Consider the following 18,723-nt stretch of genomic DNA (forward strand, 5'->3'; position numbering starts at 1 on the left):
ACTTTAATCAATTTCATTATCTTTTGGTGATAAAATTATACACAAATTTTGGTTTCATTTGCTTATTCATAATAAAAGCACATTGCTTTTTAAATTTTTGTACTCTACCTACCTCAAGACCCAGCAATACCACTTTTGAGTATATACCCAAAGGATGCTCAACTATGTTTATGGCAGCATTATGTGTCATAGCCAGAACCTGGAAGCAACCTAAATGCCCCTTGACAGACAAATGGATAAGGAAAATGTGGTACATTTACACAATGGAGTACTACACAGCAGAAAAAAATAATGACATCTTGACATTTGTGAGCAAATGGATGGATCCAGAAAACATCATATTGAGTGAGGTAACCAGACCCAGAAAGACAAATATCATATTGTACTCACTCATAAGTGGCTTTTAGACATAAAGCAAAGAAAGACCAGCCTACAATTCACAATCCCAGAGAACCCAGACAACAAAGAGGACCCTAAGAAAGACATACATGGATCTGATCTATATGGGAAGTAGAAAAAAGACAAGATCTCCTGAGTGAATTAGGAGCATGGGGATCATGGGAGAGGGCAGAAGGGAAGGAAATAAGATAGGAGGGGAGCAGAGAAAAATATATAAAACAATTTTTAAAAATTTAGACTCTAGAAACAGCTGGCTTCAAACTTTCTTCAATGCCAAGCCAGATGTGATGAAGTGTACCTGTTGTCAAAGCATATAGAAGGTGAAGATTAGGAATTCAAGGCCAACATTCGTTCCAGAGACTGTTAGCCTAAGCTGTCAAGAAAGAACAAAAAGAAGGAAAAAAGAAAGGTAGGAAGGAGGGAGGGGGAGACAGAGAGAGGTAGGTAGAAAAAATGGAAGAAATTCTAACTAAATTGATTAAAATTAGCAGCCCTAGTATACAAGAAGAATTGTAATCTTGGGGTTGGAATTCTCAGAGAAGCCAATTTATTATCTAAGTATATATGGTCAATGACCTTTACTTTTTTTTTTTTGAGACAGTGTTTCTCTTTAGCTTTGGAGCCTATCCTGGAACTAGCTCTTGTAGTCCAGGTTGGCCTCAAACTCACAGGGATCCACCTGCCTCTGGCTCCCAAGTGCTGGGATTAAAGGCATGTGCCACCACTACCCAGCCAACATTTACTTCTTTAAGTTGGCCAAACTATTTTTTGTAAAACCAAAGTACAGAAAAGAATTTCACTTTTTTTTCTCTTATCTTTGTTTATGTGTGTTGGGAGTTCAAGCCTGCATGTGTTCTGTGGGATAATGCTCTTGTACACTGTATAGATCTGTCACTCATATTGGTTTAATAAAACACTGACTGACCAGTAGCCAGGCAGAAACAATAGGTGAGGCAACCAGACTAGGAGAATTCTGGGAAGAGGAAAGGCAGAGATGCAGTCACAGCCAGTTTCAGAGGAAGCAAGATGAGAATGCCTTACTGAGAAAAAGTACCAAGCCATATGGCTGAACATAGACAAGAATTATGGGTTAATTTAAGTTGTAAGAGCTAGTTAGTAATAAGCCTGAGCTAATAGGTCAAACAGATTATAGTTAATATAATCCTCTGTATGTTTCTTTGGAGTTGAATAGCTGAGAGGCTGGGCAGGACAGAAACTTCTGTCTACACATATGCCACAAAGGCAAGTGTGGAGGTCAAAAACAACTCAGGTGTTGGTCCACCTTATTTGAAACTGGTTTCTTACTCACTGCTTTATACTTCAGGCTAACTGGCAATCAAGTTTCTAGGGATTGACCAGTCTCCACCTCCCCGTTTCACTGTAGGAACACTGGAATTTACGCTACCTCACCAGGCTTTTACATGGGTTCTGAAAATCCAAACTCAGGTCCTCATGCTTGTACAGCACTTTACCCAGGAGGCCATTTTCCTAGTCCCCAGGCACTTTTTTATTGCATTTATATAATCCCATTTTTCACCTCCCCCCTATTTCAAGTGAATGTTATATTTAGGTTCAATATTTAATTTGAAGTGTTTTCTATTCTATTTATTTCAAAGTTAAGGGGCTACAGAGATGGTTCAATGGTTAAGAACACTGCTGCTTTTCTGGAGTTCAGAGCCTAAAAGCGCTGAATTTGCTTTGTTGTTATTTTTTCCTAAATACTTTGTCTTGATACAAGTCTTGTCCCTTTTTCTATTTTTTTTCTCATCCCCTCTTGATCACTTCTGTACTTTACAAATCCAATTTATATGCCAATCTAAGTCACCCAGATGGACCAGAGCCTCTTTAAGATAATACAACTCACTATGGAGTTTATCAAGACCACAAACACTCCCACACACCCATGCTAGAACCAGGGTTCCTCCTCCTCAACTATCAGGAAAACACGGTCCTAACCAGCCTGGTGAACTGGACATCATATCCCATTTCCCTTATTCCTTGTTCCTTTGATTTCATCTTTATCTTACTTTACAATTCTTCATTGTTAAATTCTTTTCATGGGTCCCAAAATTTTAAATGTCATAGGGAGATATTTAACACAGATACAATTTGTACTCTCTTTTCCTTACACCTCACCACAACCCATCTGTAAGAAATGGTAAGTCAGAACCTCCTTCTCATCGGCATATCAGCAGCTGACATGTGATCTCTCACCAGTGGGCCAACTCGTGTGAGAATCTCGTGCAGTTGCCACATGGTTCTGATTTCAAGACAGCAACAGCCATGTCATGCTTGGAGGACAGTTTTCCACAGTACACACAGGATATTTATTCTACTTCTACATATTATTCATTTTTATATTCATACATAAATACATTGGCATTTATTTATATATATATATTATTTATATATGCGTATTTTAGGATTTAGATGTAATATAGTTTTAAATGAAAAATGATCAGCCAAGTGATGTACACCTAGCACTCAGAAAGCAGAAGCAAGTAACTCTGTGAGTTCCAGGCCAGCCTGGCATACACAGCAAGTTCCAGGCTAGTCAGGGCTATGCAGGGCTAAACTTTTTAAAAGACTGTTAATCCTTATAATTCAAAGGAGAAATCCTGACTAGTCACTAAGCAATGACTATGATACAAACTTATCGGCTAGGTACTGTGGTAGTTCGAATGTAATTGACCCCATAAGCTCATAGGAAGTAGCACTATTAGGAAATACGGCTTTGTTGCAGTCGGTTTGGCCTTGTTGCAGGAAGTGTGTCACTGTAGGAGTAGGCTTTGAGGTCTCATATATGCTAAAGCCATGCCCAGTATCCCAGACCACATCCTATTGCCTGCAGGATCAATATGTAGTTTCTTCTCCAACACCATGTCTGCCTGCATGCTGCCATGTCCACTATGATGATAATGAACTAAACCTCTGGAAATGTAAGCCACCCCAATTAAATGTTTTCCTTTATAAGAGCTGCCATGGTCATGATATCTCTTCATAATGACAGAAACCCTAATTAAGACAGGCACTCTCCCTAAATTAAATCTAGGTTTAATCTTATTTGTTTATAGCTAAGTTTTCTAATAGAAATAGGAGAACTATCAGACATGCTACAGCAGTCTTTACTGACCTCTATAGTATGATTCCTTAACAGAGGTAAATCAACCAAGATGACAGAACTTATCTTATTCAGCAAAGCTTGCCGATTATCATGAGAGAAGTGAGTTAATATTATCACCAGGTGTGCGTCTGTAGACAGCCATAATTTCAGAATACTATAGAAATAAGGAGGTTTTAGATTTAGAACTTCAGCAGGAACCAAGTTATAAAATCAACCATTCCAGTGTTCTAATGCTTCCTGAGGGCACATATGCACTAAAAAGGATAACCGAAAGCAGAAAGCAAATGCCCTAGCTAATCTTCACTGATATGTGATCCTGGGCTCTGTAATACCCCAAAGCCAAAACTTTTGGGAGATTTTTAAAGGCTATTTGTAATGCTCGCAACTGGCTCCATGCTATAAAGAAAATGTGGTTGTAAATTACACAAGAAATCTCTTTCAGGACACTTTAAGGACAAACACTTGGTGGCACCAGAGGACCTTAATGGAATTTCTTAAAATGAAGGTGTAAATCATAAACAATCCCATACCAGTTTGGAATTATGATTAATAGAATGGTTATTTATTTAAAGGGGAAAAACTTACAGATCACCGTCCCAGACAACAGCCCTCTGTGCAATCAGGAAGGGAGCCTAGTCGCCGGAAGCCGAGCCGGAAGCCAGAATGCAAGCAGAGGGCAGTTGCTGTTTTTTAAAGGAGAGACCACGCCTCAATGGGCTGGTATCTCAGCAGCTATTGGCTGAAGGAGCTCCTGCAACACCTCCCCCTTTTGTTTAAGTAAGAGAGTTCTAAACATACTACGAAATTATATTCAATAAGTACAAATACCCTATTCTAACTAGCTTAAGTCTTGTATAATAAATAATTTGGCCAAGTCATGAAAGTAACTACATTTATATAGTCTTCAACCCCATCGAAGATCTGAGAAGGAAAATAATGTTACCTGAGTAATTAGGAAGTGCATTCAAACAACTTCCAAAACATGCAACAAATCACAGAGACAACTAGCTACCTGGACAATCACCCAAAGTCACGTTTATAGCATTGAAGCAACCAACTTTGGCTAAGGCCTAACGTAACTGACATACCATTTTTAAAGGCAAGAAACTTTTCAGAACTATCTTACCCTGTCTTGGCAGGATATGACAGTCCTGTTTTATCCATCTATAGATACTCTGTATCTGTCAGTGGTTGAGGTATGGGCATTTCTTTGCCCAAAGGCCAGTTCTGCCAAGAAGAAAGGCTCCACATGGAGTGTCTTTGGTGCTCAACACGCTCTCAGGAATAGATCAGTGTTGCCAGGAGCAATTGTGTCTTACTAACATGGAACTCTGAGTTAAATTAAAGGCCATTTTCTACAGCTCTTTGAAGAGGTTGAAGATTATTTATCTATACTGAGTATAATCTCTATGTATCTAATGAACTTGATTAGTCTAATTATAAATGTCAAACATAGATGACTATTGATCTATATAATTCTCAATACCTATCTAACTTAAAGACTAAGACAACAAACAACTGTGCAATAAATGAGGACAATATAACCTCCAAATATAAACAATGTACAAATATACATTGTAATATGGTAAATATATAGCAATACATAAACAATATATATCTTACTCAGAGGTAGAAATGTACACTGCAATATGGTAATACATATATCAATACTATATATATATATATATATATATATCAATACATAAAAAATGTTTTAAACAGAGGTAGAAGCATGCATGCATACAATAGTCAATATAATTTAACTTTGTATCAATATACAAGAATCGATACCAATATATTTGTTTAAAAACAATAACTCACAATTACAAATCTATTATCCCATCAACGAAAAGCAGGCCTGCCCACAGCTCATCACTACAGAATGGCGCCCAGACGTGGATAACTGAATCCACAGAAAGCCTTAAAAAGCTTGGGAAAGAATAGAGTAAAGCATGTTTTCTTGGTGGCACCAGTTTCTCAGGTCTGCTCTGCTTGCTAGAGATAAGCTAAGAGAGGCTTCCTGACTCGGCTTTAGCTGCAAAACTCTGCAGCTCTTTAAGAGGTCCTGCCACCAAACACTTAAGTGGTGTTGATGAAAAGCTGACTGCATGCTTTTCAGTTTTCAGCCGTACCAGGAAAAAAAGTGTACCATTTTAAAATGCTGTCTTTCTGGGCCGTCCTGCCAGGGCAAACTCTGACTCTTTCAAGCGGTCCTGACTATGGAGCTTTTGAGTGTTGTTTAACACTGCTGCAGCTTGCTTGCTAGCAGGGACCTTGAAATGCCATAGAGTTGTGGCAATAAAAATGGCTAGAGCTGGTACCTCTGCCATGAGGCTGGAAAGCTAAGAAATGGGCTGGATCCAGTCGCCAAAGTCACAGCTTTACTCCTACCGATATAGTTTGGTAAATTAAAGACTCACATAGCCACAAAAACAGAGATATACAGTAAAAGAAAGATTCAAAGTCGAAGAAAACCTCTAAATGATTTACAATGTGTTAAAAATATATGCAGGCTAAAAGTTAAAGTTCTTAGGGTAAAAAAGGAAGAAAGTAGTTGGGTGTGGTAGTACACACCTTTAATCCCAACACTTTTGAGGTAGAGGTAGATTGACCTCTGTGACTTCAAGGTGTGGTAGCACACGCCTTTAATCCCAATGCCTGGGAGGCAGAGACAGAAGGATCTCTTGTGAGTTCAAGGACAGCCTGGTCTACAGAGTTATTCCAGGACAAAGATATACAGACAACCTGTCTCAAAAAATAAAAGTAAAAATAAACTAAATAGAGATTAAAATAAAGCCACATAAAGATGGAAAATACACAGAGAATCTGATACTGTATGCTATTATGCTCTCTTTAAATTGTTTGAATGCTGAGAAAGGAACAACAACTGCTAAAAGATATTTGTTTATAAATGCTGCTAAACTAATCAAACATAGATATTTTGAAAATACCTTGACTTCAGAATTTGGATCTAAGGATATGATACTTTGGAAAAGAGATTCTTCTTTTGTTTTCACAGAGGATGAGACCCTGTGGATTGTTTCTATCCCAATATAGTATGATAGACCACGCCCTTCTGAAAAGTTGCTGTGAACACCCTCAAAAAATTACTTTGCTCAACTGCCAACTGAGAGGAACCTAACACACAGGTTACACCATGACAGATCTGATTAGCAGCGCCCCCATTCATCAGGAAGCAGTTTGGAGAGATAACTACGTCCATATTCCCAAATATTGTTTATAAATGTTCTTTTACATTTAAAGGGGGAAATGATATAGATATGAATAATTTACATTGCTATAAATTTTACTCTATTGATATAAATTTAAGGTCAATCTTGTTATATGTATATGTATTTCTGATACTGATTTAGGCATTGTGATTGTGTAGTTCATTTAAACTGTAATGTATATAGGTTGTTAATGAATAATAATCGATAATAGTCAAGCTTGTAGTCATGTTAGATTTTCTAGATATATAGAGATATATTTCAGTTAGATAGGCATTCCTAATATCTTTCAAAGACTACAGAATATGGCATTTAAATGTTTTAATAATTTAGGGCTTTTAATGACAATGAGACATGTCTGCTCCTGGCAGCACCAATCTACTTCAAGAGGAAGATGGGCATCAAAGAGGCTCCTTATGGAGTTTGATAGCCATTTGGGCAAGAAACTGCTCTTGCCTAGACTATTGCATAAACTGGACACAGAGAACCCTCAGAGAGAGGACTGCTGAACTTGCCTAAAGGTGAGATGGTCTTTTGGGGTTCCTGATTCATTAAAGAGTCTGTGAGACATTCTGTAGGACACAGCAGAAAGTGACTGAACTGCCTTTGAAATTTCCTGCTTCATGGAAATGTCTGCTGGAAACTATGGGCCTGTAGGCCAAAGATGGATGCCCCAAAGGTACAGAGGAACTTTGGATGACTGTCCAGGCAGCGAGATGTCTCTGTGATTTCTAGAGTTTTGTAAGTTGCTTACTTCTCATTTACTTAGGTAATATTATATCCTTCTGGAGTCTTTGATGGAGTTGAAGAATGGTTAGTTATAGTTATAGTTTTCCTTTGTTATTATGGTAAAAGATAAAATAGATCTAAATATTGTAACTGTAATTCTTGCTTGATAACTGTTTTGTTATATGAAATTTTACTATGTTAAAGTTAATGCCTTTCTTTTTTGTTTAAACAGAAAAAGGGGAAATGACGGAGGACTCTCATTGGTTAATAAAGAAACTGCCTTGGCTTTTTGATAGGGCAGGATTTAGATAGGTGGAGTAGACAGAACAGAATGCTGGGAAGAAGGCAGTGAGGCAGATGCCTCAGGCAGATGCCATGCCTCTCCTCTCTGAGACAGACGCCATGGAGCCAGCCACCAGGTCAGACATGCTGAATCTTTCCCAGTAAGATACCACATCGTGGTGCTACACACATTACTAAATATGGGTTAAGGCAAGATGTGAGAATTAGCTAATAAGAGGCTGAAACTAATGGGCCAGACAGTGTTTAAAAGAATACAATTTGTGTATTGTTATTTTGGGGCATAAGCTAGCCAGGCGGCTGGGAGCCAGGCGGCAGGAACACAGCCCGCTGCCCCACACTACATTAAAAACCTTTACATGAAATTACCCATCAGAATAAGGACTGACTGGAAACAAACTCAATTATAGCACCAACAGAAGTTTTACTAAGATTGCTGAGGCTGTCCCTGCTGATACTTCCTGTGTCAGCAGAGCCCTCCTGGTTAAACTGTCATTCTTGTATATCCTAACCTCAACTCCTGTAAATGGACTTCCTAAAATTAACCTTATGATGGGTTCTGACTGTGTTCTCATCATTGTCTACTTCTTCCCAGGTTGGACTAAAATAAAATGTCTTGCCATGGAGGTACCGTTGTGAAAGTAAAAGGAATTTCTTGATGTTGTGTTTCTAAACAGGCTCTCTAGTGACAGAGAACTCAGAAATCCTTGTAAACCCTTGCCCCTAATTCAGAAACTCACTGTCTCCATCATCTGCAGTCTTAAGGGAAAACAGAGCCAATAGCATGTCAGTGCTACTTATGCTATCCCGCTGCCTCCAGCTTCTCAGACTGTGAGGTCCACATGCTCTATAGTCGTTGACTTTCATCACACAAACTTCTTAGACATTACCCTATAAAAACTGGCTATTTTCCCCCCCGATATGAGGTATTTCCTTACTTCAGTCAAACCTAGTAAAGTACTAGGTTTCAAAATCATATCAATACCGAATGTTAGCACATTTCTTCTACATGACTTAAAACTCAAAGATGTCTTCTGAAAATGACTCCAAAGAAATGAAATACTTGGAAACCATGTTTGAAAAAATTGTATCAGTTACTTAGGCTTTCAGCACAATATCTAAATTCCAGGGCACAGATCTTTGGATCTCCTAATGAACAGATATTAGGTTTCATTCTCCAATACCTATAGTTCTATGCTACCAAGAGATTTAAGACTAGAAAATGATAAGAAAACTGTAGAAACAGACTGTCTTAGGAAAACAAAACAAAACAGCTCCCAATCAAAGGAAATGTGTCAGTAAGGCAAATACATAATACAGACGGCCTTTATTCCTGCGCCTACAGAGTTAGATCTAGATCAGGAGTCAAGAAACTAGAATCTGCCTGGGATAGTGGCACACGCCTTTAATCCCAGCACTCAGAGAGCAGAGGCAGAAGGTGAATCTGTGAGTTCCAGGCTAGCCTGGTCTATAAAGTGATACCTTCTAAAAAAAAAATAAAATAAAATAAAAAGAAGAAACTATAATCTGCAGGACAGATTTGACCAACTACCTGTCTTACAGGGCCTGTAAGTAAAGAATTGTTTTTACATTTTTAAATAGTTGCAAAGAAAACCTCCCAAAAAGAATAACATAGTTACTCATCTAAGGGCTGGCTTCCCATGGCTGTTAGATAGCTGTGATGGAAGACTATCTGATCTACAAAGCCTGAAATATTTACCATATGGCTCTATAAATAAAAAGCAAGTGGTCTCCTAATCTAGGTCATCAGAGTCACCAACTGCAGTGCTTTATGAGGGTTTTAATTCCTTATACATGCCTAAATATTTTATTTCCTCTTTGTGGGCAGTCCAGAACCTTAAATGAGTGAATGCATACTATTTCTGTTTTTTTCTTCAATTTTTTATTTACATTTTCTATATACCTTAAAATCTGTTTTCACTCTCAGATATATAAATAATGCCACTTTTATAGCAGAAAGTTCCTATTGTGTGTGTCACGGACTGCTGAATATTCATATTTATTTAATCATTTCAACTATTACAGTATCAAAGCTAGTGAATACCGAGCACATATGTCTGTACATTTCTATTCATCACGTTTCACTGTTTGATCACCACAGAACCTTATAGCATGTTATTTCTCTGTAGCTGCGCATACTATTTCTTTAACGATATCTCCAATTCTTAGCCTCAATATTGCTTTCCGAATTCTCGGCCACCTGTGAGATGAGTCCAATAATGGACTGAAGTTGTGACTTAGAGACAGTTTCTGTTCTCTTGGTTTAAATTGGTGCTCTTAGCTATTAATTTAGGATAATTGATAACAATCATTTTTCCTTGCATTTTTCCATGTTGGCATGTTCAAATATGGGACTGTTTTATAACTACTGTCCTATCTAATGGAGCAATAATAAAAAAGACAGGAAATATATAATATAATATATATTATAAACAGTCATTGCCAGGATCGATCATACAGGCTACCATGACTTGATAAAACAGTGTAGATTTATTACATTCTAAATAAAAATGGTCTCCTCCCCCAGGTCAGGATGAAAAAAGGAGGAAGGACTGAGGACTGAAAGAAGAACATTCAGAACTAAGAGGCCTGAGAACACCAGCATCAACATTATTTTGTTTGTGGAAGAAAACTGTGCTTAGTAGTTTCTGTTTTGGACCAATGCAGAAACTTTAAAGTACTTGTCTACTTGGGTAAAATACCTAGTTTAAGCCGGGCGGTGGTGGCGCACGCCTTTAATCCCAGCACTCGGGAGGCAGAGGCAGGCCGATCTCTGTGAGTTTGAGACCAACCTGGTCTACAAGAGCTAGCTCCAGGACAGGCTCTAAAGCTGCAGAGAAACCCTGTCTCGAAAAACCAAAAAAAAAAAAAAAAATACCTAGTTTATAAAGAAATGCTTCATTCTCAAAAGTAGCTTCAAGATCCTCATGCTGTTACCTTGGCCTATCTTAAAACATTACATCACAAATTTTTCAATTCCAGTCAACCCTCCAACTTAAAATTCTCCATAAAGGCATTTGAGCCTAAAGCCAGAAACCCTCTCTATATTTTCATCCTGATATGCCTCTTTTGAAACCTTGAGATGACAAAATGTTCAAACTACAGTGAGTTATAATAGGGCTATTTTTAATAGGTTGTTTGATGACATTCTGATTAACACAGCACAATCATTTTCAGACTGCTAACAGTGTGGACAGTTTCTTTATTTATACAAGTACTATAGGAATCTGGATCTATTTTTTCTTCCACTGAAACCCAGCTTCAATACTATTTATTATATAATCTAGTCTTCCTTGTTAACTTGAAAGCTAATTCTATCATTAATTAAATTACCATTTGCATTTGGCTCTTTTTCTGGGTTGTATTATGATATGTGTGCTGAATATACATTCATATATACAACAAAACTTTTAACTTTTTAAATGTGTGTGTGTGTGTGTGTGTGTGTGTATGCACACATGTGTGAAGGTCACAGGCTGGGGAGTGGGAAGATTGAACTCAAGCATCAGGCTTGGCAGTAAGTGCCTTTACCTGCTGAGCCACCTTACTAGCCCTATTTTAATTATTTTATAGCCTTATAATATGTCTAAGGATCAAAATACCACTACATCATTCTCTTTTTTTTCTCTAAAACTTTCCAGCTATTCCTCTATGTTTATATAAGCCTTGGAATCAGCCTAAGTGCTCTCAAACATGCTCTTGTTATTTTTAAAAAGAATTACATTAACTTTTTTAATTTTCTGAATTACTTTTTTTTAAATGTGCTTGAGTTTTTTTGTCTGCATGTATATCTATCTGTGTACCACTTGCATGCCTAGTACCTGTGGAGGCCAGAAGAGGGCACTGGATCTCTTGTTTGTAACTGGAGTTACAAACAGTTGTCAGCTAACATGTGGTTACTGGGAATTGAACCTGAGTCCTCTAGAAGAGCAGTCAGTACTCATAACTGCTGAGCCACCTTTCCAGATCCTCCTATTCTGAATTTAATACTGTTGATTCTTCCTAACTAAAAGATATAGCCAGGTGCATCTGAAAATACCTGTAATCCCAGTTATTTAGAAAGGTGAGGTAAAAAGATCACTTGAGCACAGATGTTCAAGATCAGACTGGATACAGCAAGACTAGTCTCAAACAAACTCAGAAGCCAAGCACAACTTACATTTAAAAATCTACTCATAGTTCAATTTGCACTTAGTATTCACCTGCTTTCTCTCTCCTGTAGATCTGTCCCGTAATGCTGCCCTGGTTACTCCCATATATGGTATCACCAAGTAGGCTAGTCTTACCTTCAAATGTCCCCTAATTTCTAGTCAGATTTAAACTATGTCATTTGAATTGTTAATCTGAGATATTAGCCCTAAGAAGAGGCAACATCAACTTAATCTTTGCTCTTTAGGTATTAATTTTATTTTGGTGGAAAGGTATAAGAACTGTTACCATGGATGTTTTAATGCAGATAAGATTACAAATAAAATCATAGCTCACAAGTTTTCTATTTGGGTACATGATATACCACCCTGTGAAAACATGCCCTAGTCCTGAGCTTTCAGCACCTTCAGAAACACTCATTCCCTATAGTATTTGTTAGATGCAAACAGAAGTTTTCAGAAGAATTATCTTCGGTGTTATATTAGAAAGCTTAAAAATTCTGAAGCCACAAATATCATTGATTTTGGTGGGAACTGTCATGAGGCTATATTTCAAATGCTACACTACCTCTAAATATATGTGAGAAATTTTAAAATGTAGTAAATGTTAGAGCATAAGATTTATTTTATGTGTATAAATGTTTTTGCCTACATGTATGTATATATACTATGTCCATGTCTGGAACCTGAAAAAAAAACAGAAAAAGATATCAGACGCCCTGGGACTGGAGCTGTGGATGATTATGAGCTCTGTCTGGGTACTGGGAAAAGAGCACAAGAGAAGCAGGTGGTCTTGATCACTGAGCCATCTCTCCAGCCCCCGAATATATTTTAAATAGATGCTGAAGATGATAATCTGAGAAGGGAATACTTACCTTTTGCCATTTCAGTTCCTGTATCTCCATAATAATTCTAGCAATCTGCTTTTCATATTGAGTCTCTGCTTCCTAAATTGAAAAGAAAAAAGAATGCTATGAAAAGGAAAACTTCACAGATTTAGTTCCAGCTCTTTCTAGTGAGACAGAAATGACACACCTTCACATTCACAGGGGGAAACCTGGAATTCTTCAAATTAAATTTATAAATCCAGCAGAGGACTGTGGTTCCATATCAATCAAGTAATCTAAAATCTGGATAGAGGTTAGGCATGGTGGCATACACCTTAATCCCGGCACTTGGGAGGCAGAAGCAGGTACAGGTGCATCTCTTAGAACTTGATGGTCTTAGTTCAAACCCTAGAATCCATGTAAAGGTAGAAGGAAAAAACCCTACTCTACAAAGGCTTTCTCTGACCAGCACACAAATGTTGTAGCATGAGCATACACACACACATATCATAATCATCGTCATAAATAGAATTTTATTTAAAGAAAAAACACAGTCTTAATAAAAAGGAAATCTTTCCCAGAAGCTTCCCAATATGCACACCCCATTATCTCATTGCCATAATGGGGTTACATGTACTCTCTAAATAAAGTCACTGGCAGAGAAGAGTACTTCATGAATAACTACCAATGAGGTCTTCTCTGACTCACACCAGTAAGAAGCAAACCCTAAGTCACAACCATGGCTTTTCTAAACTTGAAAGAAGGAACAAAGTGCATGCCAACCAATACCAACATTATATGCTACAAAAAAGTGAAGGTGACATTAGAATATCTTGTAATAATATGATCTATAATTAAAATTGAATGGCCAGAGATAGTAGTACATGCCTGTAAACTCACCTACTCTAGAGGAAAACAGACAGATTTCAAGTTCAAGACCAGTTTGAATAACATTGGGAGACTTACCTAAAAATAAATAAATACATATATGTGCATTATACACAATATGCATACATTTATTCTGAAAAAAAAGTTGTGTCAAAATGTAGAAGAGGGCCGGGCGGTGGTGGCGCACGCCTTTAATCCCAGCACTCGGGAGGCAGAGGCAGGCGGATCTCTGTGAGTTCGAGACCAGCCTGGTCTACAAGAGCTAGTTCCAGGACAGGCTCCAAAGCCACAGAGAAACCCTGTCTCGAAAAAAACCAAAAAAAAAAAAAAAAAAAAAAAAAAAGTAGAAGAGGACTGGAGAGGTAGCTCAGCAGTTAAGAGCACATATTTCTCAGGAGAGACCTGGGTTCGGTTCCTAGCACCTACATGGTAGCTTACAACTAATTCCAATTCCGGGGGATCAGCCATTCTCTTCTGAACTTCAAGAGCACAAGAGAAAACACTGAAACATATAAAATAAATCTTTTAAAAGATTTTTTTAATGTAGAAGATACAGCTTTCACTATATCAGTGTGGTTACACTATTTTAAGTAGGCAGATTGTAAGATTTTATCATGATACTGTTCTCACTTTTATGTATATATTGATTGATCCAGGAAAAGATTTATGAGACAGGTATTCTTACTATTTTAGCTGAAGAAATTGAGGTAGCAAAAGGATAGTTTCTCAGTGTCCTAGCTTGCTTTCTGATGCTTTGACAAACACCATGACCAAAGCAACTTAGGAAAGGAGAGGATTTACTTCAATTCACAGTTTATATTCCAGTATCAAGGGAAGCCAAAGAAGCAACTCAAGGCAGGAACCTGGAGGCAGGAACTAAAGCAAAGACCGTGAAGGACCACTGCTTTTGGCTTGCTTAGCTTGCTTTCTAAACCCAAACCACCTTCCCAGGGGTGACAGCATCCACAGTAGACTGGCTACTCGAAAATAAATCATCAAGAAAATGCCCCACTGTTTAAATGTACCATATTTTCTTTATCCATTCTTTAGTTGAGGGGCATCTAGGCTGTTTCCAGGTTCTGGCTATTACAAATAATGTTGCTATGAACACAGCTGAGCAAATGTCCTTGTGGTATGAGTATGTATCCTTTGGGTATATGACCAAAAGTGGTATTGCTTGATCTTGAGGTAGATTGATCCCCAATTTTCTGAGAAACCTCCACACTGATTTCCAAAGTGGCTGTACAAGTCTGCACTCCCACCAGCATCCTCTCTAGCATGAGCTATTATTGGTGTTTTTAATCTTAGCCATTCTGACTGGATAAGATGGTATCTCAGAGTTGTTTTGGTTTGCATTTCAAGAGAGGGAGGTGCAAAAGAAGAGCAAAGGGGTCAAGACCATGATGATGATACCCACACAAACAGCTGATCTGGGCTAGTGAGAGCTCACTGACTCTGGACTATGCAGGGGAACCTGCATAGGACCAAACTAGGCCCACTGACTGTGGGGACAGTTGTGAGGCTTGGGCAGTCTGTGGGGCAGTGGGACCAGGATTTATCCCTAGTGCTTTAACTGGCAATCTAGGAGCATATTTTCTTTGAAAGGATACCTTTCTCAGTCTAGATATAGGGGGGAAAGGCTTGGTCTTGCCTCAAAGTATCAGACTTTGTTGACTCTTCATGGGACACCTTATCCTTTCTGAAGAGTGGGGGGTAGGGTGGGGTAAGAGGAGGGGAGGGAGTGGAAACAGGGATAGATATGTAAATAGGGAAAGATTATATTTTTAAATCTTAATTTAAAAAAAGAAAAGGAGAAAAGCAGAAAGAAAGAAAGAAAGAAAGAAAGAAAGAAAGAAAGAAAGAAAGAAAGAAAGAAAGGAAGGAAGGAAGGAAGGAAGGAAGGAAGGAAGGAAGGAAGAAAGAAAGAAAGAAAGAGAGGAAAGAAAAAATGCCCCACAGATATGCTTACAGGCCATCGAATATGGAAAATTCCTCTTTCTTCTTCCCTCTTTCCAGTCAACTCTAATTTGTGTCAACTTGTAAAACACTAAGCACAGGAAGGAAGGGGCTTATTTGCCTTACAGGTTACAGTCCATCATCAAGGAAAGTCAGGGCAGGAGCTGATGCAGAAACTGCAGCAGAGACCATGACGGACTGCTGCTTACTGGTTTGCCTCACTACCTTCAGGCCCACAGAGCCAAGAATGGTACTGCCCACAGTAGAGCAAACTCTCTTACATAAGTTACAATTAAGAAAATGTCTCACAGACATGCTCACTGGCCAATCTGATCTGTCTGGGCAATTTGTTGAGGTTCCCTCTTCCCAGGTGACTCTAGGTTTGTGTCAAGTTGACAGCTGATTTGTTTTCTTGTTTCATATTTGAAGTAAGATCTTGCTATACTGCCCAGGTTAGTCTGTAACTCCTGGCTCAACCACCCACTCAATCCACTGTTGTAATGGATACTACAACAGTCTTAACTCTGTCAAGAGTTTGTATTTGATCCCAAATTATCTGTCTCCAAAGTCTCTTGAATACTGAATTATATTTTTAAGAGATTGAGGATATGGGGCTGGAGAGATGGCTCAGATGTTAAGAGCACTGGCAGCTCTTCCAGGTGTCCTGAGTTCAATCCCCAGCAACCACATGGTGGCTCACAACCATCTATAATGAGATCTGGTGTCCTCTTCTGGTATGCAGGAATATATGAAAACAGTACACTGTTACATAATAAATCTTAAAAAGAGAGAGAGATTGTGGATATGATAAGACATAGGGACTGTTATGATACACTGCTTGAAAAACTCTTCATACTCTTTATAGCCCACACAAGTTAGAAAACCCTTTACCAGGGCCAGTAAGATGGCTCAGGGGTAAAGGTGCTTACAGCACAAGGGTGGTGACTTGAGTTTAACCCCCATGACCCACATGATAGAAGGGAAGATCAGACTACCAAAGTTGATCTCTGGTTTCTACACACATGTCATGATACATTTGAGTCCATCAATACAACACACACACACATGCACACACACACACACACACACACACTCGTGCATGGATGTTTTAAAACCTTTTGCCTTCATGTAAGTACATTCTGATTTTGGTAGAACATTTTCAAATAAAACTTAGAAATAGTTGTATGAAAAACATAAAAATTAAGAATTGATATGAGGTCTGAAAGATGGCACAAAGTTTAAGAGGATATGAGTTCCAATTCCCAGCAGCCCCATCAGACAGCTCACAACTGCCTGTAACTCCAGCTCAAGGGGGATCTGATGCCTCTCACAGGCACATGCACATAGTCACAAAGAGACACATACATGCATCTAAATAAAAGCAAAAATAAATAATTTTAAAATAAATAATAGGAATGTGTTAATGAGAAACTTTCCTAATAATAATCTGTTAATATAAAAACAGCCTCTTTAATACTTTTTAAAAATTAACGTTTGGGACATTTCATCAATAGTAGAGGTATTTATCTTGAGCAACTTTTGGCTAATTAGACTAAGAAAATATACAGAAAAGTGCACAGTATTTTACCAAACAACATGGAGAAACTAAATCGAGCAATTTTAGAAAGACAGATTATAAATTTGAAAGGAGAGTAAAAGTAGCCAGTTACAGTTTGGGTTTCCTGAACACATGCCTACTGTATGTGCTAGGTCCCTAAATCTGTTCAGGGTCAGGAATTGAAAGAGTCTGACCAACACAGCCCATCTTGTAAAACTACAGCCTGAAGCAAGCACTTTAAAAAAGCACGACACTTTCTAAAGGTTATAAAGAGTAAATAAACCATCAAATTACTCCTCTTTTATTGTTTTTGTAAAAAAACACTTAAATCCTTGTAGTCCTAAGGCATCTAATAAAAAATAAGCACTTTTAGGATCCTATATTCTGGGATACTTTATTGAACTTGGAGATAGGATTTTTCTTGCTAAATTTATTTTCTTTCGTTGACAATCTCACAGGAATTTTTATTAAAACTTTTTAAAGTTGCTTGATAGAGTGAAGAAAAACATAAAAGCTAAATAATAAAGATTAAAAATAAGTTTAATGGAAAATTTGAAGTCAAAATGCCAAGAAAGTATAAGTATGTAACAATGCTATTTTGGCCATGTGCCTAATACCCATTTATCCAATTCCATTGAATATAAAGATATGTATTCTACAGACTGTTATGATCCAATCAATAGTAATGACATTGATTTTGCAGCACAGAAAGATGATGTAAGATTATTTGCTACAGATTATACTACTGTGTGGTCAGTTTTCTCTGTTTCCTTAGCAAATCATTGTTACTTCACACTATCCAAAATTCCACTGAATTATATTTATTGTTTACATAGAGCCCAAGGACTTATTACTATTTGGATACTTAACAGATTTTTCAAGTAATTTTATTTATAATTTTATCATGACGCACACTATGTGGTAACACAGTTCTTAACTGGCATGGCATATTGTACCTACAAAACTGGGACTTTCTTAAAGTACAAGACCCAGAAATGGTTTAAGAGGACATCAAGTAAATGTACATTTTAATGTTCTAAAGGCCTCATGGTAAATGTCCTTCATCCTCCTTATACAACTGATTTGGATCAGAAATGTATCTTTTTAAAAAACATTCAAACTCCTTTTAATTTTTAGAATCCAATAGATTTTACATTGAAACAGGAATTTCTACGTTATTCAATACAATATAATATAGACTCTCAAGTTCAGCATAATTCCTGCCCTATGCCCATCATATACCAACCACCCAAATCCTCAATTTGTGATCCCTGTGCTATTATGGATCACTTTTACTTCTTATCAGTAATCCCATGGGTCTGTCTGACAAGGTTATTTATCAGACTCAAATCTTGGGAGGAGTTAATGGAAAGCTTGCCTAGCATAAATGAAGCCCTCTGAGTTCAATCCCCAGCATGTACTGGTGCATATCTAAAATCTAGCACTTCAGAGACAGAGGCAGAATGATCAGGAATTCAAGGCTATCCTTGGCTTCACCAATTTAAGGCAAGTCTGAAGCACAGGAGACTGCCTCAAGATAAAT

The 18,723-nt window shown here is 37.8% G+C and overlaps 1 protein-coding gene across 1 annotated transcript in view; it reads right to left on the reverse strand.

Moving 5' to 3' along the window:
* The window catches only part of Ccdc73 (coiled-coil domain containing 73), a 114,967-nt gene that overhangs the window by 89,867 nt on the left and 6,377 nt on the right, over positions 1-18,723 (reverse strand). Inside the window, exon 2 of the mRNA XM_038331413.1 lies at positions 12,827-12,898. Within this exon, the coding sequence (XP_038187341.1) occupies positions 12,827-12,898 (72 nt within the window). The remainder of the gene's footprint in view (positions 1-12,826; positions 12,899-18,723) is intronic.

The sequence above is a fragment of the Arvicola amphibius genome, chromosome 5 (assembly GCF_903992535.2).
Source record: "Arvicola amphibius chromosome 5, mArvAmp1.2, whole genome shotgun sequence".
In the NCBI taxonomy this organism is placed as follows: Eukaryota; Metazoa; Chordata; class Mammalia; order Rodentia; family Cricetidae; genus Arvicola; species Arvicola amphibius.